Raw genomic sequence first — 25,963 nt, 5'->3', positions numbered from 1 at the left:
CCTGAAAACAGAGCACGATGAATGTGGCAGCGGGCAGCACAACTGTGATGAGAATGCCATCTGCACCAACACTGTCCAGGGACACAGCTGTACCTGCAAACCAGGCTACGTGGGGAACGGAACCATCTGTAGAGGTAGGCTTGCCACCTTCGGGGTGTGCTGTCAGCTGCTACCCTGCCTGGGCTTTTGGAGCTCTGGTGGCAGATCTTCTTTACCACTGTGGTGTGTTTAAAAGTGGCCACTATTCCTGCTCCTGGTCTATCAGTTGGCAAAAGTGCTGTGCGTCAAAGAAAAGTGCTTTGCATTTAACTTTTGGGTTGAAAGAAAATTATGTTGGTGTAAGTCAGCGGCATGGTTCTACAACTTAGTAGTTCAGCTCTTCGCCTGCATTAGTGATGAAGACTCCAGTAACTGACTTAGGTCTGCCTTTCCTGTGACCTTTGCTCAGAGGCCAATAAGTACTCCTCACCTCCACATTTGAGGTTGCTTAGGTAGGAAACTCGAAGTGTTATCCCTTGTCTGTGTTTGGGAACAGTTTAGCAGCCAGTAGCTCTGCCTTTCCTTAGCACTGAGAATAAAGTTAAAATGACTTCTCTGGCTTATGAGGCATGTAGAATCTTGCTGTTGGCACCTCTCAGTTGGCATCTTTCTCTGCTTTCACCTTCAATCCCTTTGCACCAGCACACTGAGTCCCCATTCTTCCTTGACACCAACATGGTCTCAGCCTTAAAGCTCATTTCCTTCATGTCTGCTCAGATGTATCCTCATTACTGAAGCATTCTTTAAGCACCCATCTAAAATAGTACTCATAGTATTTCTTAGCAAAGTTCCCTGCTTGTTTTTTTCTTACATAAATACAACTTGACAAAACATTCTATGTGTGTTTATCACTCTATATTATATGACTCCCAACTAGGATATAAGTTCCATGATGTGACCCTTGGTCTGATCTCTCCCACTCTGTCCCCAGCCATTAGAATGGTGTGTAACACGTTGCAGGTGCTTATGAACTGGCTGAATCAGTCAAAGAGGAAAGAGACACAATCACATTGAAAAAGAGGCAACATGAACATTAAACCAGGAAACACACTATGAGATAGGTTTCCATATCATCAACATTTTAGAAATGATAAAATTGAGACACAGAGAGGTTGAATCACTTGCCCCAGAATACACAGCTAGCACGTTAGCAGTACTCCTTTGCAGAGGTGACATGCTGAGAATAAGAGGAAAATAATTTACAATGACAAAGTTACCATGTTCCATATTGGATTTTGGGGAAATTCAAAAAGTGAGTTTATTGTATGTTGGTTAGGATGAGGTGAAAAGAAAGCCTCTTACAAGGCTGACAGTATAAATTGCCCAAACCCTTTGTGAACAATAATTTGGCAAAATCAATAATGTTCAAAATAGGCCTTCCATAATTCCTTTAGTTTTACCACCTGAAATGTATTCTAAAGAGCACAAGTTCACAAGGAGGGGAAAAATGCACATATACTGATAGTTTCATAATATTGCTTGTGTTCACTGAAAACTAGAGGAACCAAAATATCCATTAGCAATGGAATGATTACATTTATATTGGTGCATTCATGTCAAGAAATAGAATGAAGTGGTTTAGAGTCTAAGTATATGGGTGTATACACACATATGCACACACACTCAGATGTATATACATACTCATATACCCTGAAAGTTTCCCCAACATGCACTTTTGAGGAAAATAGTAAGAAAAACAAATAAAAACATTTTGCAGGGTATACATCAGGATCATAACATATCAAATTGATTATTCACAAGTATCTGTACACAAATTCATGTAAATTCAAAAGACTCAGAACATGCAAACTATTCACCTGATTTCCTATGTGTGTAAATAAAGAACATTCATTGTTACTGTGAGCTCTATATTATTTGTTTCTGTTCCAATGGGAATTTATACATCCCATGTGTGTTTGTGAAAGCTTCATGAAGTGAATGAATTAGTTCAGTTTTTAAAAGAAGACCAAGAATATTTCCAAAGCAAAAGCAAAACCAAAACATTCACTTAATATGGTCCCATGGATTATCTAGTCCACAGCTGGTAGCTGCATGCTGACACAGTAAATCTGAGAAACAACAGAGGGATTGGATTTTAATTCATGTTTTCCCAGTTATGTTACCTCATAAAATAATATTAATTGCCCTTATTCAGTGAATTTGTGTTTGTTAAATCCTCTTTTCCTTTTGTGATAAGTGGCAGCTTCACCTGTGTGGAATTATAAAGTCCAACCATGAAAAATATGAGTTCAAATAATGTTCCTGGTATCTACAGTCTCTGAAGGGAAACATATCTTCCCTTGAAAGTTATGAAGTAGGGAAAGCAATTTTCTGAAAGTGATTTTCCTGGTCAATTACTTTGACATCAATAGATAAGGAGAGAATTCTATGTTTTAGAAATGTTGCATGAGGAAGCAGTGTCCTACAAAGAATTGATCAAAGCTTAGAAAGTTAAAATTTAGGTGTGTTTTCATTACTGATAAGCTCTAACTTTCACAGCATTATATAGGAAAATTTGATTAGTATCACCTTTCCTGTTTATCCAACAATGTTATCGCAAATAATTACTAAGGGACTATATGTTGATAATTTTAAACTATAAAGTGAGATACAAAGTGAAAATAGTATTATTAGTGTTTCAGTGAAGAAGAGGGAAGAAAAAGAGGAGGAGGAGGAGAAATGGGAGGAAGTTGGGGGAAGATGAAAAGGAGGAGAAAGAGAAGGAGGAGGAAGAAGAGGACGAGGATAGTCCTTGGGTTGGCATGAACCTTAGCCTTCTGCCTTTGGTATCAAATTTGTGTCTCACTTTTAAGACATACATTTTATGGTTTATCAGCTTTTGATGGTTATAGGAAGGGTTGGACAAGGATAAGGAAACAAATTGAACTAATTATTTTTTCTATATGAAATATGTAAATCTTCTAGATATTGTGTGGTTTATAGACTTGTGTAAATATTAGTGGAAATAAACAACACTGCTAACCCTTCTGTTAACAAGTACAACATAAAGAAGAACTTTGTAAAACAAAACTAATTGGTGTACGTTCTCTCAGTTGGGCTTTCCTGGTGGCTAATATTCCCATAAGGATATTTTTTTCTTTATATGGATGGAAAATGCCCATTCAGCTTCACCGAGCATCACTGAATATGTGTAGTACTCTGGCTGGATGTATGCATTTGTAATCTCCTTTAGTTTCTACTGTAATCCTGGGAGATTGATAGTGTTACTCGATTTCACAGGCAAATCTTAAATGAGGCATAATTGAATTTGATTTAACCTTGGTAATAGGACTGCTTTTTGTTCTTCCCTTCCTTCTCCTTTTCTCTCCTCCTTCCCTTCTGTTCGTCTTTCCCCGTTCCCTCCTTTTTCCATTTCTCTTACTGTACATTCCTGGATGTTTGTTCTCGTTCTTGCTCTTGCTCTCACTTTCTCTCTCTCACTTCTACCTCGAAATTGAAAAGATAGCAAAGTATAAAATGTGTTGCTAATTCTTTTGGCAGTTAGGGTTAAATAGACAAAACGCTGGCAAACATTTTTTAAATCAGATTAACATAGCCTGACATGAGAGTTCAGGTTATCTGCAGAGGAGTTTTTATCTGCTTTCCCAGTCATGAGTTAACCATGTAGAAAAGCAGGTTTTAACTAGGCAGTTGTCAATTTGTATCTGATAGACTAATCCTTCACTTTTATCTATCATTAGCTCTGGATAAGATGGGGTAATCTTTGAAAGCATTCCTTTCTTCATGACTAATAATGTTGACGTATATTTCATAAACCTACAGTGAGTGTGAATTTTGTATCTGGAATATAGTTCCAGGCAGAAAAAGAGCAAAGGGTAAGTTAGACAAATCCTATAGGGCTTTCACCATTTAATATTGAAGAAAGATTTGTACAAATGTTTCCAACCCAATGGAACAATTTACAAAATGATATTCTCTAATGTTAGAGAGGAATTATTCAAAATACAAAATTATGTATTAGTTGGAATTTCTTTGGTTGCAAAAAGTAGAAATCTACTGGCAAGACTGACTATGTTAGTTGAAGGATCCAGAAGAAAAATGAAAATATGAGATCCTTATTCAAAAAGAAGCAAAAATCTGCTGTTTTGAAATATAACACTTTTACCTTGTTTTAGTTTCCCTCATCCCGTCATGGTGGTTGGTGTTTATATTTACTGTCATTCCCTTGGGCATGGGAGTAGAAACTTCAGGTAATCCTGAAGCTTAGTCAGGCAACTTTCTTGAGCAATGTGTCCTGGCATGGGACAGAGAAGTTGAATCAGCTATCTCCCCCTCACTCAAATACTCTGTACAATCCACAGTAGATGGGAACCTCTCAAGAATATTGTAGTTTCTGTACCATGAAATGAACTGGGGTGCTGACAACTCACCACAGGGATGGGCCTGCCGTGCACCTCCTGGAAATATTTGAGCTTTCCGATCTGGAGGCAGGATCATCCTTGGGCAGTGACAAATATGTGGGGATGGAGATACCAGGAGGAATCCTCTGCCCACAAGGTGGATAGCTGAGAACATATCTTAGAGATATATAGGCTGTAGGAGGTGGTAGTGCATATGAGCTAAGGCTCTAAGCTCAAGATGCCTGCTCTGTTGTCCCATGGAGCCTCATTGACAAAGCACAAAATCATGTATGAACTTTTAAGAACATCTAGGTGGCAACAGAGCTTTAAACCCAAAAGAGTGAGGTCCTCTGAGTGAAGTGCTGTACACAACTACTCTGGTTGCATGCTTATGTCATTAGCAATATCTATAGTCTACTAGAATTAGTTAAAGCAAAAAAAAAAAAAAAAAAAAGAACTTTATGATGTAGCTTCCCAGAAGCATCATAGAACTTAGGGACAAAAAGTGGCTGGAGTTTAGGAAAAGGTTGCTGCACGAACTAGCTCACAGTACTCCCTTTCTGTCTCCTTTCTGCTTTTGTGGGTTGGGCTATACTTCTATCTCACTGCAGACTTCTCTCTCAAAGTAGGACTTTGTTTATCCATGTAATTGAGGGTCAGTTCTTCTATATTTCAGTCTCAAGAGCTTCTTGTTTTCGGAGAACCTTATGGGCATTGATTACCACTATGCAAATTCACAGATGACAGATGTATTGTGGAAGTTATCAGTTTATCAAAATATTATTAAAATTATTTTACTCTGAGAACAGCCTAAAGCAATAACTTGGTTTTCCCCATCTGCATTCATAACCAAATGAGAGGTAGATAAACAAATAAACCACATAGTCCAAAATGTCAGTATAAATAATTATAAGGAACATGGCATAATGTGTGTAATGATAGTATTATTTTTTAAAAGATTTATTTATTTATTTGAAAGTCAGAGTTACACAGAGAGAGATGGAGAGTCATAGAGAGAAATTTTTCATCCCCTGGTTCTCTCCCCAATTGGCCACATCAGCTGGAACTGTACTGATCTGAAACCAGGAGCCAGGAGCTTTTTCTGGGTCTCCCACATGGGTGCAGGGGCCCAAGGACTTGGGCCATCATCTACTGCTTTCCAAGGCCATACCAAAGAGCTGAATTGGAAGTGGAGCAGCTGGGACTCGAACCAGTGCCCATATTGGATACCGGCACTGCAGATAGTGGCTTTACCCACTATGCAACAGTGCCAGCCCCTAATGATAGCATTATAATGTTGAACGTCAGAAGTAGGGAGGCTTGTACAGCCAACTGCACGAAGACTAAGATAACCTGCAGAGCATCTCCATGTGGGGCTGCTTCTTACATCTTTGGGCAGGATAAACAACCCTTAATGGGTGTTTCATGTGGGCATGGGACCCATAGTACATAAATGAGGAAAGAGTTGGGCTGCACATGACTTATCTAAACAGTTCCTCTCTCCCACTTATCAACACTCAGGATGAGAGGGTGGACCAAGAGGCCAAGGGGAAGTCACTTTTAGTAACTTTTAGGGAAATCTGACAAATAGAGAACATAAGCATCTGCTCCCCAATCCATCCCCAACTACTGCTATTAACAGTGAGCAAACTGTGTCTCACCTTCGTTCTTAAGTGAAAGATAGGTAAGGAACCTTTCAAAACACTTCTAATAAAGAATTACTTAAGTGAGAAATAAGAGCCACGGGATTAATTGAAGGGTTTCTTTGATTTTTCATCTCTGTTCAACTCGTGGCTGTCTTCATCATTGGCAGAGTCATTCTGAAGAATATTCTACATCTAGTGCCAGGCATTTGCTCCAAATCCTCCAGCATTTTGGGAGATAATGGCAGATATAACACTACTAACAGCCTTCTGTTGTCTTAACGAAATAGATCAACTTAACTTCCATTGTCCAGAGTTTATTTTCAGACTATCTGGGGAAGACTCTGAAGTGATTTTCTAGTTTGTGGCAACATAACTCCCCTTCTCCTTGAGTTTTTTTTTTAATAAAGATTAATTTATTTGAAACTCTGAGTTACAGAGAGAGAGATAGAGAGAGAGAGAGAGAGGCAGAGAGAGAGACTGAGACTCAACTCTCCAAGTGGCTACAACAGCCAGGGCTGAGCTAGGCCAATGCCAAGATCCAGGAGCTACATCCAGGTCTCCTACATGGGTGGCAGGGGGCCAAGCTCTTGGGCCATGTTCCTCTGTTTTTCCTGGCCATTAGTAGGGAGCCACAATGAAAGTGGGGTAGTGGAGACTCAAACTGGTGCCCAATGGATATGTTGGCATCACAGGTGGTGGCTTTATTAACTATGTCACGATGCTGTCCCCTCTCCTTGACTGTTAATTCTGATATCCCACACTGATAGTGTCTGCAGGGTGAGTACTCATACTCCTTTGTGCTATCTGGATACCCTCAAAACACTACCACAATCCCGTTCATACCATGCAACAGTTGTCTGCTTAGTTGTCTATTTCCTGCAGGCCATGGATTATGCATCTCTAACTATCATTTAGCACAGAGCCTAGCATATTATAGTGGTCAGAAGTTTCTTAATGAGTATACTCATGAAAATTCTTTCCTAACAGAACGTCTAATTATGTATTTCTCTGATTTTACAAGAAAGCAAATGTCTGCCTTGGACACTGGAGAACTTAGGCTACCCAAGCCTTATCACCAGCTTAAGGCTATCACTGTTCCCAAAGCTAGATATACAAACTGACATTAATGTAGAGCCTGGGTTGCTAATGGGTGACAAGCTTTCAAAGAAAAATCATTATAATGAAATTCAGTTCATGGTAAAATCTCTACAAACAGGTGAGTGTTTAAGATATTTCAGAAAACTGTAGTGCTTTGAACTCATTCATTGTGAGCTTGCTTACGTTGAGTGCCTTTGTGGAAGTGCTGCTTCCTAGAAATTTCCATCTGATGTGATTCTGGATAAATTATGTCTGTGGGAGACAGAAGGCCAGGGAAGGTGTGATATAGACAGAAAGATGAGTGTGACAACTCATGCTAAAGTTGCAAGTAAAATTCTGAATTAAAATACATACTCTAAGTAAAAAAGTAAAATAGGCATTTTTTTTTTTTTTTTTTAGAAAACAGATATAATTTATTAGATGGACTTAAAAATCAACACAAATCAGTTTTAGGCACTTCTTGAGTACAAGACTGTGGGATTTTCTTTTTCTTTTTCTTTTTAAACTAAAGAACAGAGACCTAGCAGGTAATACCATACAGATTTAAAGTTTAGTTTTTAGAACAACACACAATGGCTAGACAAGTAATACGAATTATTACATAACTAATCCAACTGTATTCTGTTACATTTCATCACAATTCCATGTGTTCTTAGGATCAAAGAGAAGTATTCAAAGCTCTAAATTCTAGCTTTCTTTCCTTTACTCCACTATCAAGGTCTTAACCAACCATACATTCCTTGAGGGAGCATAATACAGTTGTTTTTGTATAAGTGGATCTGTAAAGGTTTATTTTGCATAATATATCTGCATCAACATAGTCAATGCATGTCTTAAATCACATTTTGATAGAACTGTAAAGATAGGCTTTCCATTAGAAATTTTTTTAGATATCTAACATTTATCTTTGTTTTTTTAAGTAAAGATGAGGAAAATAATGGAATGTGGGCATGGTTTGAAGAGTATCTTTAGGTAAAACACTACATATGAGTTTGGTTTGGCATATTTTTCCAACTCAAACTGGCTGAACTGGTATTCTTCAAAGCATAATCACCCTCAGTAACTGGAAGCTAATCCATATATAACATGCCCTCCATGTCTAACTAATAACTCAAGGAGCTGGCAGAGTCTTATCTTTCCAAATCTACTCAGTATATGAAGTTAAAATTATGAAGCATTAAAATGTTAAATACAGTGTAACTTAAAGGATTTTACTGCAGGCATCTATGTGCTGTGTGCACTGTACGCTGTTCTGATGGACTCAACTCTGACAAAGATTTATCACCAGCAAGGTCCAAATCAGTTAATCAAGCCACTTGTGGGAGGACAGCAAGAAACTAGAGAAGCCACTTAGAAACTAGTGGTTTGGGGCACATTGATTATAGGTAATATTTAGAATATCTGCAGAACCAAGATAATGTATCTTCATTGATGGTGAATGAAGATACAAGAGAGCTAGGAACAGCTGAGATATGGGAGAGCTGACCCTGAAGCAAGAAGTTCTATACTATTTGCAGAGTGGAAAGGTTCAAAGTTCAGTCATGTGAGGAATCCTCTTCTCTTCACTCAGCTTTGAAAAAGGGATGGATGTCAGGATACCAGTGGGCAATTTCAGAGAAGACGAGCCCATTAAGATAATCTATGATGCACTGCTGTCCTCTATATACAAAGGAGAGCCCACTATATTCCTGAAAATGCCTGCAGAGAAAACTAAAAGTTGCCTACAGTTTTTCTATTTACACTAAGATAAACAGATTTTGAGGTTGTCTGTACTGTATGTGGCTGCTGTAGTCACAGCAAGAAATGTAAAGTGCCTGTAAGAGAAGAGACAATACACAGTCCCATTTCTAGGCATCTTAATTAATATTATATACTCAGACGAAAAAGAAAAGAACATCTCAAGAACTTCCTGCCTTTCTTCAAGTTCCCTGTACTGCACTGAAACTCACTGAACTACCCACCAGGCAGTTCTCAAAAGGCCAGCAAACAAACTCTTCTTCCTTCTGTTTCGTGCTTCACTTCTAAAAATCACTATTACTACCTTCACTGAAAATGCCAGCCAGTACTGCCAAAGCACATTTTATTTCTTAAGGCAAAATGTCACATAAGAGAATGAATACCCACTTCCTACTGTCCTCAAGCCACCTGCCTTCATTATTATTTTTTTTGTCCATCATGAGGGCTAAGATGTGCTGGGAGAGAAAGAGAACTGAAAAGTTCAAACAAGAACCTTAACATAATTGTGAGTATACTTCATAAATGTGATTATGGCAAAATTAAATATAATTAAATGCTTATAGCAAACATTTTCTTTTATCAAGATATCAAGAGAAGCTACATGAATTTCAAAATTAATATCAAAACAGGATATTTAAATCTAGCCACATGTACAGATGAATCTTTCTTTCTGTTCAAAGCTGAACATAGTGACTATAAATGAGATATTTGCTTGACCTCCCAAGTAGCATAGTAAAAATCCATAAGTACTGCCCTTTAATTCCACTTACAGTATACATAAATTGCCTATGTAACTACTGATAAGGCTCTCTATCTTATCTGGAAGTTAATACTGTGAAAATGATGCTGACATCTTTAGCCAAGAATTGAAGTCTTGTTTTCCCAGTTGTAATTTCAGTTTTATGTAACAAGTACATAGACACCACCTCATTTTTAATACTTAGCCCAGATGGGTAGAAAGCAACCAAATCATGTTTTTACAATGTGGTAGAAGCTTCTGTGCATTCTCATGATGTCATTTCAGAATTCGTTACACTAAACCAAATGCAAAAAAAAAAAATGTAGGGCATGATTTAAACATTCAATTAAGAATAAATTTTAGCCAACACCTTGATGACACAGGAATGTGCTGGTACTGTGCTGAATTGATGTGGCAGCAATCAAGGAACTACTGGAATTAAAAAAACGAAAAGTACAAAAGGCTTTGCATGGCTACTTTGCAGAATACTTATCTCTGATAAATCGATTTGGGTTTTTAAGGGAATTTTTAATTTACAAGTAACTCATCATAATTATTTAAGAAAATACGAGAACATATGAACAAAGCTTATTGATGATGTACGTTTGTAAAAGTATGTTGACAAATACTAAATGTTGTAATTGTATTTTGAACATATTATAAAACACAAAACAACCAATGTTAAATACTGATCTTTCATATCTGAGTTGGAATTAGAAATTGAATATTTCATATTTGGTAGAAAAGAACTTTCAAAGTTTTCTCAATGTTTATAGTACATAGTATTATTCCTCACCAAAACCTTTATGAAATTGAAAACATCGCTCTAAAAGTAGTTACTTTTTCCTTGAAAATTCTAAATCTAAAAACTGGCAGTTCAGATTAATCTTCAGATTTTCAGGACATGAAAGATACTTAAATAGAGTATCCGAGAATATGCTTTAACACATTTAGGATGTTTGCTTACAGTTGAGACAGAAAAACCTCAACTTTTAGATATCAAACAAAATATCCTAAGCAAACACAGAAGGTATTTCGGGTCAAGTTATTTCCTAGTACAAACACCACATCAGGTCAATCGATTTTTAAACCAAACTCATAAAAGCATTCCAAAAACAATCACATTTTATAATTGTCAAATAACGCATTTATGTGGAAGATACAAGAAAACTTACAAAAACAAACTCAAATTATTCTGATTCCTAAAATAAGGAATTTGCAAATTAATTAATGCTGTTGCTTGAATATGCCTTACTCTTTTTTTTTTCTTTGACAGGCAGAGTGGACAGTGAGAGAGAGAGAGACAGAGAGAAAGGTCTCCCTTTGCCATTGGTTCACCCTCCAATGGCTGCCGCGGCTGGGGCGCTGCGGCCGGCACACTGCGCTGATCCGATGGCAGGAGCCAGGTGCTTCTCCTGGTCTCCCATGGGGTGCAGGGCCCAAGCACTTGGGCCATCCTCCACTGCACTCCCTGGCCACAGCAGAGAGCTGGCCTGGAAGAGGGGCAACCGGGACAGAATCCGGCGCCCCGACCGGGACTAGAACCTGGTGTGCTGGCGCCGCAAGGCGGAGGATTAGCCTAGTGAGCCGTGGCGCCGGCCCAATATACCTTACTCTTAATTCTCAAATTCATTTAATGGTTTCAAATATAATTTAATACTTAAAAAAGCTATAAATGAATTATTTAATAATATTTATAGAGCATTACTTCTCTGGATAGACCTGTTTCCTATCAGTACTCAATTAACTCTAATAAGAAAAAACTTGATAGTTTTTTTAATCGCAATTTATGATTGACTGATTCATGAATAATTTGGTTAGCAATTTAGACCAACAAAAAGAATAATCTGGTAACTGTTCATTGTATAGTTCTGTCCATTAGTAATCCTTAAGCAAGAATTTGATAACATATTCCACTTCTTTGGATTATATGTTTTCATATGTGGGATTGGGCAAAAAAAGAGGTACACAGTTATCAAGCTTTTGACTTTTCCTTTTTTTGTTTTAATAGTAGCTCCATGATTTGGGGGCTGGTTAGTACAACACAGAGAACAAAGAGGAAACATACAAAATGGCACTTACCACCAATGCCAGTGCTCATCTCATTATGGTTATAACCAAGAATATTATTAATTTTTGTGTTACTTGCTTTTCTTTAGCACATAAACCAAAGCCATTAACTTGACTTGAGGTATATATACAATACATACACAAAATACTTTTCATAAGTAATGTTACATTTTAAAATATTGGAAACCTAGTATCTGTTATTTGTAGTTTGACTAAATGGAACAAGAAAATAACAACATTCAACAAGGGAGGTTATACTGATACTAAAGCTCTTAGAAGTTCAAAATGCATTCCTCTCCCTTTGTACTTACCACAGGCTACACAGTGTCCTGAGAGCATTCATTATGAGAAAAATGTCAATCACAGCTTTCATAACTTACTTTGGAAGGAATAATGAGAAAGTATATTGGAAGGTGAGACTTCATCTTTGTTTTCAAACAAGTCGTCTGAATTTTTCTTCTTATAGAAAATGTTTAAATCAGTTTATTATAAATATATCTAAACCATTAAATTTTGCAGCTTTCAGGTAAAGTCCAGCACACTGTTTACACAAAGTCTGTAAGATGAGGTCAATAGAGATCATCTAATCTTTAGTCGGGATATCGTCCATTCAAGTCCTTGACGTAATCCCTCTCCAGTAACAGCACAGCAGGCCTGGATATGCCACTGGTGATCTTTGATAGAAGTCAGCTTCACAAACTGAGAGATTTCTGCTACAGTCATGCATTCTTTAACATCTTGTTTATTAGCAAAAATCAGCAATCCAGCTTTCCTTAAGTCCTCATGTGCTAACATTTTATAGAGTTCTTCTCTAGTTACAGAAATCCTCTCTCTGTCTGTACTGTCCACAACAACTATTACAAACTCCGTGTTAGTATATTAAGTGTTCCAGGAGGAACGAAGAGATTCTTGGCCACCAATATCCCACATTAGGAAACGTGTATTATTAATCACTATCTCTTCTACATTACTTCCTATTGTAGGGGATGTGTGTACAACTTCATTCATAGAAAACTGGTAAAGGATGGTAGTTTTCCCAGCATTATCCAGCCCAACAATTATAACTTTGTGCTCCTGGTGATTGAACAGTCTCCATATCCCTGGTGAAGAGAATTCTCATTCTCGGGCAGCGGACCCCCTCCAGCCGCCCGGGCCGCCTGGCCTCCCCGGGCTCATGCGTAGGGGCAGAGAGACGCGCTGGAGCCTCCGCCTCTGCTTCTGCTGCTCCCGCGCTGGCCGCCGGCCCGCTTCCAGGGAACCGGAGGGAGGCCGAAGCCCAGGCCGTCCTGTAGCGCGCGAGGCCCCGGCACTCGCCTGGCTTGCGGACATCGCCTCCGCGTTGTCTGCGACGAGCCAGCCTCGCGGGCCACCGTCCTCCCCCAACTCCTCTCCAGCGGCTCTAAAATAGGCATTTTTCACATGCAAAGATGTTTTCAGAGGCTCACAGGTAAGATTAGAGTAAGGGAGTTGGGGAAGGAAATAGAAAGGTTAGTTGCTATAGCAGAGGATCACCAAAGATCACAAAATTAATAAATTACTGGTCTGTGAATCATAGAAGATGGAATGGGGCTTTGAAACCAACGGTATGGAAAATAGGAAACCTGTGGCAAAAATACTTAAAACACTCTGGACATAGTTTTGAAACATGGATAATGTAATGGGGAAGAATTCAGGAAGGGATTAACCTAAAATTTTGCCTTTAGAAAAAGACAAAATGTCAGAGATGGTGATAGTAGGATTGATGGACAGTATAGGAAGGGTTGACCCAATTAGAGCCAGGCCCATTTGTAAAGAGAAATTCATATTGATAAACAGATAAGGATTGTGAGTGTATTTCTAAGTGCCCACCTCTTATGATTGGACAACTTCATAGCAGTTCAAGAAAGCATTTGAAACCATATGCCATATTTGATTGACTTATAGATTCAGAGAGCAGGTAGATTAGAAGTGGCTCAGAGTCAGACTCAGTCAATAGGAAGAATCCTGTTGCAGCAAATGTGGACCATCCTTCCGATGTGAGAGGCTCTTAAAAATTGTCCCCTATAGAGAATGATGTTATCTGCTTGGTTATGCTTAGCATTCTCTTCAGAGTCATAGTGAAATAAATGGAATAGATTAGATTAGTGTAAGAAATGTGACATTCAATTGTTTAGGATTATTAAATGATCTGACCATGGATCATAAGCATAAAGACAGAATAGATGTTAATGCAGGTAACAGAAAATTGCTGTCAGTTAAATTCATCTGGTTATCACAAAGTGCTCTTGACTCAGGGATACAAATTATGACATAAAGTGACAAGTTTGTCAACAGTTGCAGAGCCATAACACCATGAATCAAAGTATATAGACCTGAGGAGTGAGATACACAACCATATGAAAAAATGGGCAGACATTTAGTGCAACAGGTAAAATACTGCTTGGAATGTCTATACTTCATATCAGAGTGCCAAGGTTCCAGTCTTGGTTGTACTTCCTTTTCCTGTTTCCTGCTACTGTGCACCCTGAAAAGCCACAGATGATGGCTCACGTACTTGGGACCCTCGGCTCCTGGTCTGGCCCAACCCTGGATGTTGCTGGCATTTGGGAAATGAACAAGTGGAAGGGAGGTCAGTCTTTTTCAGTCTCTCCCATTACCCGTTCTTTCTTCATTTTAAATACATGGAAAATAAATGAGTGAACTAAAAATTACATAATAATTGAAAAAATATCATACAATTATTCTACCACAAAACTGTTTTCTGTTGAAGAAATAAAATCTAGGCCGGCACCGCGGCTCACTAGGCTAATCCTCCACCTTGCGGCGCTGGCACACCAGGTTCTAGTCCCGGTCGGGGCGCTGGATTCTGTCCTGGTTGCCCCTCTTCCAGGCCAGCTCTCTGCTGTGGCCAGGGAGTGCAGTGGAGGATGGCCTGAGTACTTGGGCCCTGCACCCCATGGGAGACCAGGATAAGTACCTGGCTCCTGCCTTCGGATCAGCGCGGTGCGCCGGCCGCAGCGCACCAGCCACGGCGGCCATTGGAGGGTGAACCAACGGCAAAGGGAGACCTTTCTCTCTGTCTCTCTCTCTCACTGTCCACTCTGCCTGTCAAAATAAAATAAAATAAAATCTTCAGCAAGGCATGCAAAGCCCTGTGGCATCTGGTCCCATCTGGATATCTCAGCCATGTCTCTTATGATATCATCTCTCTGCATTACCTAATCAGTCACACATGAGCACGGACTAATTCCCTCAAAGCGGAGAGCGCCCGTAACTTTGTGTCCCCTTCCATGTCTTTGAGATGCTTTATTATCCTGTAGTACTTTCTCTCATCCTCTTGTCTTTAGTTGAAATCCTAGTTATCCTTCACAGTACAACACAACTAGTATTTTCCCTTGATCTTTTTTATAAGATTTGTGTTATACTTGCTACTGTTTATTTTTAAAGATATATTTATTTATTTGAAAGTCAGAGTTACACAGAAAGAGGAGAGGCAGAGAGAAAGAAAGAGGTCTTCCATCTGCTGGTTTACTCCCCAACTGGCTGCAATGGCTGGAGCTGCGCCCATCCGAAGTCAGGAGCTTCTTTCTAGTTTCCCACGCGGGTGCAGGGGCCCAAGGACTTGGGCCATCTTCTACTACTTCCCCAGGCCATAGCAGAGAGCCGGATAGGAAGTGGAGCAACCGGGTTAGAACCAGCACCCATATGGGATGCCAGTGCTTCAGGCCAGGGCGTTAACCTGCTGCACCACAGCGCCAGCCCCTCCCTTGATCTTCTAAGTCATAATAAACAGCTCCTCCTCTAAATTCTCTTTACAGCATCTGATGTATTATATCTTGTTAAATATATCTGTTTATATATTAGCCTGTGCTGCTGACATAAGATCTTGTGCATCGTGGGTGTTCAGTAAATATACAGTAATGCAAAATTAGAATTGGTCAGTTTACATCACAGTTCACTTCACCTCTGCTCTAGTAGCATGATGTATTAACTAATATTTAATCTATACCCTCATTCTGATAATCAATGAAAAATTAAAATTGTAAAGTAAATGTTTATGTACTGGGACTGGTGTTGTAGCATAGGTGGTGAAGCCACTGCCTGCAATATCAGCATCCCATACATGTGGCTGGTGCACTTCTAATCCAGCTCCCTGCTAATGGTCTGGGAGGAGAAGCAGAGGATGTCCCATGTGTTTGGGCCCCTGCTACCTATGTGAGAGACTTGGAAGAAGCTTGTGGCTTGTGGCTTTGGCCTGGCCCAGCCTTGGCCATTGCGGCCATCTGGAGAATGAACTCTCTCTCTCTCTCTGTAACTCTCACTTTTTTTTTTTTTTATTTATTTGACAGATAGAGTTGTAGACAGTGAGAGAGAAAGACAGAGATAAAGGTCTTCCTTCCGTTTCACTCCCCAAATGGCCACTACGGCCGGCACTGCACCGATCTGAAGCCAGGAGCCAGGTGCTTCCTTCCGGTCTCCCATGCGGGTGCAGGGGCCCAAGCACTTGGGCCACCCTCCACTGCCCTCCTGGGCCACAGCAGATAGCTGGACTGGAAGAGGAGCAATCAGGACTAGAACCAGCGCCCATATGGGATGCTGGCTCCACAGGTGAAGGATTAGCCAAGTGAGCCACGGCGCCGACCCCTCTCACTTTCAAATAAATAAGTCTTTAAAAAATGCTTACATACTACTTTAATGTTTTGGAAAATTATCAGTGTGCCGGCTTTCTTCCAAAGGTACTCTCTGTTGTATGTACAAAATTCATTTATTCTATTTTATATTTAATTCCTACAGACACTGAATGTCTTATGGATACCGAATATAGTTACACCAGAAGTGATCAAATCCCTTAGTCTAATTTGAGAGAAATAAGCAGCTCAAGTGTGGAATCCCTTTTGCATAGCATCTATTTTAAAATCTCCTTGCTTGGCCCCTCATAGACTCATTCACTTATTCAGCATCCCTGATATAAAGATAGATTTAAACTTCAAACAACTTGAATGCACTTGGCAGTGAAGGCAACAAAGGAAACTTGAAAAGATACTAAGTACATTATTAAATAAAAGAAGGCATGTCAACTACTTGGGAAAAGCATTTTTGCTCATAGTTAGCCCTTTGAAGAAAGGCTAATGTAAACAAAGTTTTACTATATGACCTGTAGAGCACAGATGGGAAGTTCACATAATACAAATTTCTGAAAAGTCCGTGAGCTGATTTTTGATGATATATTGGCCAAATGTACCATTGTGGACTCTTTGACCCTCTTTCAAAGGTCTGTTGTGATCTAGCATTATATTTATTCTGCCTGGGAGTCAGGTGTCAGAGAACCTTCAAAAGGGCTCAGGGCTTTGATGGAGGGAAGGTATCTAGTCTGCAAATGATAATGGGTAAGCAAGAACTCGTCACTCCCCTTCTGTCACTGACATTCAAATTGTAAAGGAAAATAGAGCCTCTATCTGAGTAGGCAGCAGAAGTCCTAAGTCAACCAGGATGGGAAAGTGAGAAGAATGTTGTAAACATTGCCTAAACAAGAAGATCCTGAAAATAGCCTTTAAATATATGGGCTTGGAGGGAGCCATTAAGTGCATGAATTTAAATTCTGGTACTTGTATTCAGTAGTAATATAAGCTTGGACAAGTAACTGAATTTCTCTAAGCTTCAGTTTTCTTTACTTATGAAAAGTAACTATAAAAGCATACACATCATCAGACATGTTTGTTTTTCTAAACAGCTTCTTTGGAAAAGAAGACACTAAAGGAACTTACTTCATGTGATTGTAAGAATTTGAGATAATATATGTATACTAATTAGTAGATTACCTGAACATAGAAGTTGCTCAATAGATATTAGTACTTAGGGGGCCAAGATTGTAGTGCAGTGGGTTAAGCTGCAGCCTGAAATGCAGGCATCCTATATGGGCAGTTCAAGGCCTGGCTGCTCCAATTCCAATCTGGCTCCCTGATAATGCCCATGGGAGGGCAACAGAAGATGGCCCAAATGTTTGGGCCCCTGAAACCTATGGTGAGAACTAAATGAACCCTTGACTCTCCAGCAATTGCAGGCATGTGGGGAGTGAACCAGCAAATGGACAATCTCCTTGTCTCTCCCTCTCTCTCTGTAACTTTGAATTTCCAATAAATAAATTTTTAAAAGCTAGATATTTCAATTATCAATATTATTATTAGCACAATTAAAAATCTACTGATATTCTCTTTACTATCTATCCTGTTCTTGCCAGACAGATAAGGTCTTCCTTAGAAGCTACAGAAATTCTTTTAATACTTCATAATATGTATATATACATATTTAATCATATATTAGTCCTTGCTGCCCTTATTTGATGCATTGATGGTATTAAGAATACCTTTAGAACATCTGCCTCATATATATCACTATACTCCTATTATACTCTTCATCAGGGCTGGAGCATCTCAGTATGGTAAACCCTTTGCATCTGTGGGTTTTGTACACACTGACTCATTCAACTATGGATGGAAAAATAATTTTTTAAAAGTTGTATCCATACTAAACATGTATAGCATGTTTCATCATTATCCCAAAAATGACTATTTACCTAATACTTACATTAGGTGTTAAAAGTAATCTAGGGATGACTACTTAAACAGAAAGGACTGCCATTCTATGTAACATAGTTGAACCTCCAAGTGTTTTAGTGTACATGGAGTCCTGGAACTAATCATTGTGGATAATGAAGATCAGCTATTTATTAGCTGGAATAAACAAACAATTAAAGACTCTGTCCTTCATGATCTGAAGTATTGCCACAGACACCAATATACCCACATGTGGTGTGTGCTGTTGAGTAGGATATTTTCTTTCCTCTGTGTCCTGGCTCCACAGTGACCAATTGGAAACGTTCATGAGACATTACTCAGAGTATTATTTAGTTATGTGGCTTGAAACAGCAAAGAGTAAGATTCTCTGGGAGTTATTTAAGTCAACCATAGATGAACTCTGAGTTACTTTGTTCCATAAAAATGTAATATTACTGTATCTCTTCTTGTTAGAGGTTTGAAGTGCTATCACTTTCCACTCTGTACCTACAGGTTCAAATCAGCAGAGAATAAATATGAGACACTGTGGGATTCACAGGTGTATCTTTATCTTGGGATCCCTGGGAGAATAAAACCCTGCTTCAGGGCTTTCATGTTCTCTCTCAGTTTTAGGGGGTGAAGCTAGAACAGGGCACACAGATACCTAGTTAAATGTTTGATACACTGAAGACACAGATATGGAAGTTTCTGAGATCTCAACTATATCTGAATGCGGGAGCCCCAGAGAAGTGATTAATTGTGCCATCCTGGAGCCATGGTATACCATGGTCTCTGGTGTACATGAACCAGTTTTCATCCAACTTGTCAATTAGACACTCTACTTTATGAGCAAAAAAGTTATTACTTAGAGAAACAAAGAAATACAAAAACGATCATTTTAATTTTCCCTACTGAGGCCTGGAGAAGATAAGTGATGAGGGCTTTCTTTCTTTCCTCTCCATGACTCAATTTCCCATAGTGCTCTCTATTTTATAAAAACTATCTTTTTTGGTAAAAGTAGATTGGCAGTAATAATAAGCAATATTAAAATAACTTCAAATTGTATTGCACATTCACTTTCATATGAATGTTTGCCAATAAGCAATGGCATTAAATTTAGATGTGGATGTGTTTGTCCTAATGAAGAAAGATAATTCATACTACTCATTTAATTATAAGAGAAAGAAGAGTTTTCAGGCCCAGAGAAGTTATTGTACTTACAGTTTCAATGATGCTTCCTTTGAAAAATGTGTCTGAGTCTAGAGAATAAATTGATTGTATCGTCTAAGTTATTGAGAGACATATATGTTTATCAGCTATTTGATAAAGAGCTGCAGGCAGACACAGAAGCTGTATTACAGTCTTGAAGCCTACAATAGTACATTAACTAGATTAAGGAAAAGGGAAAGGTACTTAGGTGTATATCTAAGGGACAAGGTATAATATTTTGGCTGTGTTGTTTTGGCTGTACAAGGTATACCTTGATGTAATCATACCCTAGCCTTTAATATTCCATTCCATCAAGTATATTTCTAGTGGGCAAAAAATTGTCTTGGATGCACTTTAAGCACTTCTATCACTTCTGAAGTCAGTGCTTACCTTTTAAAGTTTGCAGCCCAGTAGACAATAACTGCATCCCTAAGGGCTTAAAGGGAAACACGTTAACTAGCCTGAATCTCAGTGGGAATAGAAATCTGACGCTTAGGCAAGTGCTTATTCTTTTGAGTACTTTTGAGGTGGTGAGATACATAAATTTTTGTTGTCTGTAATTGTCACTTCTGAAATGACTCATGAGATTAGCAGAGCCATATAAATATATATCGGTCAATTTTATTTTAAAACAGGCTACTAAACATTGACTTTCTGTGGAACAATCAGGATAAGACAGTCTTTCTTTCCTAAGAAACAATTCTCGATGCATCAGGAGACAATCTTTGGGCAACATTATTAGAAGATGCCATATTCAATCAGTAAGCGATCTGCTGGAGTATGATCTATTTTGTGCAGCAGTTAATTTCAAAATATTGAAGTGTTTAACAGCTAGTGCTATTGTAGGATGCAGCCAACTATACTAGCTTAGTTATCTGCAAACAATGTTTATCTTATTGAGAACCAAAGAAGTATAGTACCTGGTTTAGACATATTTTAAAGCAAGTTTATATTAAATAGATTCATTACCTTTTAATGGTTACTGTGCTATTATAGCTAAGTGATCAGGAGCTTAAGCCAAGTGCTGTTGCCGAGTCTGGTTCAGACAATTCTTAATAGTATCTAAGGGACTTTTATTGACTCAGGTCTTTATTAAGGCTAACAAGGATAAATAACATGCAAGTGTCAACATAATCTGAGAGTAGTGCTAACTCTAATAATTGCCCAGTAAGATATTGGTGGAATGCTTGACTAGGATTGATAAATAGGATGTGTTTTGGTTTGCAGTTGCCTGATATGTTTCTGGCTCATTCTATCCCAAACACAGCATGTCTTTCTTCATTTCAGCTCTGAGCATTCTACTCTGTATGCATTGGGAATAAAGTTACATATTTTCAAGGCCCGAGTTCTCTCAGCTCTGTAGATAATTTTTCAAAACTCAGTTCTTCAAATATAACCATTTTCTGACTTAGCAACATTGAATTTAATGTCTATTTCTATTGTCTTTGCCTAGTCTCATTTACACTGATTGTGTAATCTTTTTCTAGACATAGGGGTTATCCCTTGTATTGTGACAATGAACCCACACAATGACCACTTGCTACTTAATTACTCATTCATTAGTAGACATAATTTTCTTTTTTAGATGTATTTATTTATATACAGAGAACTGATTTCATGTATTTCATATATACAATTTTAAGAACATAAAGATACTTTTCAACCTCCCTCCTTCCTTTCTTATTTTTCTGTGAATTTTTAGGATAACATACTTTCAGATTACTTTGTAATCAAAAGCTTTCTCCTCCACTAAATAAAGAATTCAACAAGTAGAAAGTAGAAAGACCATTGTTCCTCAGGAGTATTGAAAAGGGCCATAAGCAATAATCAGATCTCAAGATGTCAATTTCACTTATATATATTTTTTGTACTCTGTATATTAGGTACCAGATATCATAGAAAAAATATATTGTCTTATTGGGATTGGCTTATTTCACTGATCATTAATGCTCTCCAATTTCATCCATTTTGTTTTCAAAGACATAATATATATGTAATATATATATAATGTTATATATATATAATGTTATATATATATATATATATATATATACCATTTTTGTTATCCAGTCATCTGTTGATGGACATCCAGATTGATTCCATATCTTAGCTATTATGAATTGAGCTGCTATAAACATAGGGGTGCAGAAAACTCTTTCACATGCTGATTTCACACCCTCTGGGTAAACTCCCAGGAGTGGAATACGTTGGTCATATGGTGAATAAATTTTCAGATTTCTGAGAAATCTCCATACTGTCTTCCATAATGATGGTATTAGTTTACATTCCCTCCAACAGTGTATAAAGTTGCTTTTTTCTCCAAATCCTAGCCAGTATTTGTTATTATTTTGGTTTTTGGATGATAGACATTCTAACTGTGTTAGGTGAAACCTCATCGTGTTTTTTATTTTCATTTCCCTGATGGCTAGTGAGCATCTTTTTATGTGTCTATTGGATATTTGTATTTCACGCATCAAAATATTCCTGTTCGTACCCAGAACCCATTTCTTAACTGGATTTTTTTATTGTTCAGTTTCTTGAGCTCTTATATATTCTAGACATCAATCCTTTATCAGTTGCATAGTTTGCAAATATTTTTCTCCCATTCTGTCATTTGCCTGTTTACTTTGTAAAGTGTTTCCTTTGCTGGTGCAGAAGCATCTTAGCTTGATGTAATCTCATTTGTCTATTTTTGCTTTTGTTACTTGTGCTTCTGGGGTCTTATTGAAGAAGTGCTTGTCTATGCCAATGTTTTGCAGTGTTTCTCCTATATTTTCCTCTAGTAATTTAATATTTTCAGGTCTATAGTTTAGATCCTAGATCCATATGAGGTAGAGGTCTTATTTCATATTTCTGCATGCAGAGATTCAGTTCTTCTAACATCATTTCTTGAAGATACTGTCCGTTTTCCAGGAAGCAATTTTAGTTCATATATCAAAGATTAGTTGATTGCGGATGCATGGTTTAATTTCTTGGTCCTCTAATCTGTTCCATTGGTCCACATCACTATTCTTGTGCCAGTACCAAACTGTTTGATTTTACCTGCATGTAGTATGTCTTGAAATCTGATATTTTGATGCTTCAAGGTTTATTTTTAGTGTTTAGTAAAGCTTAAGCTATATGGGTTCTCTTGTGATTGCATATGTATTGTAGGGTCATTTTTAAGATTTCAGAAGAATATCTTTGGTGTTTTAATTTGGATCATGTTGAATCTGAAACTTCTTTAGTTAGTATGAATATTTTGGTGATATTTATTCTTCCAATACTTGAGCATAGCTTTTTTTTTTCATTCTTGGAGTTCTCTTATATTTCTTTCCTTAAGGTTTTATAATTTCATTGTAGAGATCTATAACATCCTTGGTTAAATTTATCCTAAAGTATTTAGATTTTTTATAGCTATTGTGAAATGCAACTGATGTTACAAGTTCATTCTCAGCCATAGCATTGTTTTTTATATAGAAATTTTGTATAGAAATGCTATTGATTTTAAATGTTGAGTTTATATACTGCAACTTTGCCAAACTTTCTTATGAGTTCCTATAGATTCTTGCTGGAGTCTTTGGGTTCCCATCTGTATAAAATCATGGCATCTCAAAGAGATATAATTTGGCTTTCTCCTTTTATGTTTGTATCATGTTGATTTATTTTTCTTATCTAATGGCTCTGTTTAAAACTTCTAAAAATATATTGCATAGTAATGTTAAGAGGGGTCATCCTTATCTGATTCTGGACCTTAGTGGAAATGCTCCTAGCTTTTCCCCATTCAATATGTGGTTTTGTTTTATATAGTCTTGATTGTTTTGAGATATGTTCTTTCTCTACCCAATTTGATTAAAGTTTTTATCATGAAAAAATGTTGTATTTTTTCAAATATATTCTCAATCTATCAAGATAATCATATTGTTTTCTTTCTTCAATGTGTTAATGTGATGTATCATGCTTATTGATTTGTATGTGTTGAACCATCCCTGCAAAAAGGGATAATTCACACTTGGTCAGGGTGGATGATTTTTAATGCATAATTAAGTTCAATTAGATAGTATTTTGTTGAGGATTTTTGCATCTATGTTCATCAGAGATTTTCTTCTCTGTCTTGCAGCATCTTTTTCTGTTTTTGGAATTGAAGTTATTATGATTTCATAGAAGGAGTTTGGGAGAATTCCCTGCCTGTAAACTGTTTTCAAATAGTTTAAGAATTTGTTTTATTGTTCTTCTTTAAAAGTTGGTTGAATACAACAGTGAAGCCATCTGATCCTGGACATTTCTTTGACAGGAGGGTCTTTTATACTGATTGAATATTTGTCTTGATTATTGGTCTATTTTGCTTTTTATGTCTTTGTGACTCAATTTTGGTAAATTGGTTATATCCAGAAATCTATCCATTTCCTCTGAATTTTTCCAAGTTGTTGGCATATATCTGTTTATACTAATTCCTGATGAATCTTTTCATTTCCCTGGTATCCACTACAATATCACCTTTTTCGTGTTTGATTTTATTAATTTGGGTCTTTTCCCATTTTACTTTGGTTGGCGGAGACAGTGGTTTATCATTTTGCTTAATTTTTTTCAAAAAACAACTCTTCATTTCACTGAATTTTATAGTTTTTTTGAATTTTGATTTTGTGTTTTTCTTCTCTTTTATTATTTCTTCCTACTTTTCCTGTTTTTTTAGATATTTGAAATGCATCATTATATCATTTATTTGCTATCTTTCCAATTTCTTGCTGTAGGCACTAATTGCTATAAACTTTCTCTTTTTTATTTTATTTTATTTTTTAAACTTTTGAAAGTACAACTTTTGGATTATAGTGGTTTTTTCCCCATAACCACCCTCCCACCCACAAACTATCCCATCTACTAATCCCTCTCCTATCCCATTCTTCATTAAGATTCATTTTTAATTATATTTATATACAGAAGATCAACTTGGTATATACTAAATAAAGATTTCAACAGATTGCACACACACAGACACACAAAGTATAAAATACTGTTTGAATACTAGTTTTACCGTTAAGTCACATAGTACAAAACATTAAGAACAGAGATCCTACATGGGGAGTAAGTGCACAGTGACACCCATTGTTGATTTAACAATTGACACTCTTATTTATGATGCTATAAACTTTCTCTTAACTTTCCTATATTCCATAAATTTGGTATGTTGTGTTATCATGTTCATTCAGTTCTATGAATTTTTTTATTTTCCTTTTGATTTCTTCCATTATCCCACTGTTCATTTAGGAGCATGTTGTTCAGTCTCTATATGTGTGCATATTTTATGGAGTTTCTTAAGTTGTTAATTTCTAGTTTCATTTCATTGTGTACAGGAAAGATGGATGGAATTATTTCAATATATTGAATTTGTTGAGACTAGGTTGATGGCTTACCATATGGTCTGTCTTAGAGAAACTTCCATGCACTGATGAAAAGAAATGTGTATTCTGCAGCTGTGGGGTGAAACGTTTTGTAGATATCAATTAGATCCATTTGGTCAGTAGTGTAGTTTTGCTCTATTGTTTCTATGTTCAAAATTTTTGCTGCTTGAACTATCCATTGATAAAAGTAGAATGTTTGAGTCCCCTTCTTTTATTGAATTGGAGTTTATGTCTACCTTGAGATACATAAATATTTTTGTTAAATACCTGGGTGTCCTAGCATGGGCTGCATATACATTTATTATAGTCATATCTTCTGTTAAACTGATCCCTTAATAATTACATAATGCCCTTTGTTTCTTTTAAGAGTTTTCATCTTAAAGTATATTTTATGGGATCTTAGGATGGGACTCCTGCTTGTTTTTGATTTCCATTTACTTTGAATATCTGTTTCTGTCTTTTAACATTTAAATTTTATTTATTTTTGTTAGTATGATGTGTTGCTTGTAGGCTCCATATAAATGAGTCTGTTTTTGAACCCATTCAGCTAGTTTGGATCTTTCAATTGGATAATTTAGCCCATTTATCTTCAAGGTTACTATGGATGAATAGTGACTGGTCCTGCCATTTTCTCATAAATATTCCTATTGCTTGTTTTGTATTTCCTTTGTACATTTACTAGGAGGTTGTTTGCCTTCACATTGTTTCAGGATAGTGATTAGAATCCTTAAGTATCATTTGTAAGGCTGGCTGGGTGATAACAAATTCTTTCAATTTCTGTGTTTTTTAGTTTTTTATTTCCCCTTTTTTGTCATTGAGATATTCACTGGGTACAGTATCTTTAGTTGACAAGTTTTTTCTTTCTTTTAAGACTGGGAATATTTCTCTCCATTGTTTCCTAGCCTATAAGGTTTCTGATAAAAATTTTCTTCCAATCTAATTGGAGTTATTTTGAAGGTAATCTGGTGTTTCCCTGTTGCACATCTTGCACATTTTAGGCTCTTTTCTTATGTTTTAATTTTGAAAGTTTGACTATAGTGTGTTATGGTGAAGCTCTTTTATGATCATGGCTATTAAGAGTCCTATGTGCATCCTGTATTTAGAAATCCATAACTTCAAACTAGGGAAATTTTCTATCATTATTTCATTGAAT

The 25,963-nt window shown here is 37.2% G+C and overlaps 1 protein-coding gene and 1 pseudogene across 2 annotated transcripts in view; one reads left to right on the top strand and one right to left on the bottom strand.

The window, feature by feature from the left end:
• The window catches only part of NELL1 (neural EGFL like 1), a 1,050,155-nt gene that overhangs the window by 631,093 nt on the left and 393,099 nt on the right, over positions 1-25,963 (top strand). For both annotated transcript variants that reach the window (XM_002708986.6, XM_002708985.6), the window contains exon 14: positions 12-134. In XM_002708986.6, the coding sequence (XP_002709032.4) occupies positions 12-134 (123 nt within the window). The remainder of the gene's footprint in view (positions 1-11; positions 135-25,963) is intronic.
• LOC108177587 (ADP-ribosylation factor-like protein 5A pseudogene) lies at positions 12,145-12,784 on the bottom strand (annotated as a pseudogene).

Source organism: Oryctolagus cuniculus, chromosome 1 (assembly GCF_051225735.1).
Source record: "Oryctolagus cuniculus isolate XC-2025 breed Fujian yellow rabbit chromosome 1, ASM5122573v1, whole genome shotgun sequence".
NCBI lineage: Eukaryota > Metazoa > Chordata > Mammalia > Lagomorpha > Leporidae > Oryctolagus > Oryctolagus cuniculus.
The sequence above is the reverse complement of the archived record's forward strand: the minus strand, read 5'-3'. Positions and strand labels throughout refer to the sequence as shown.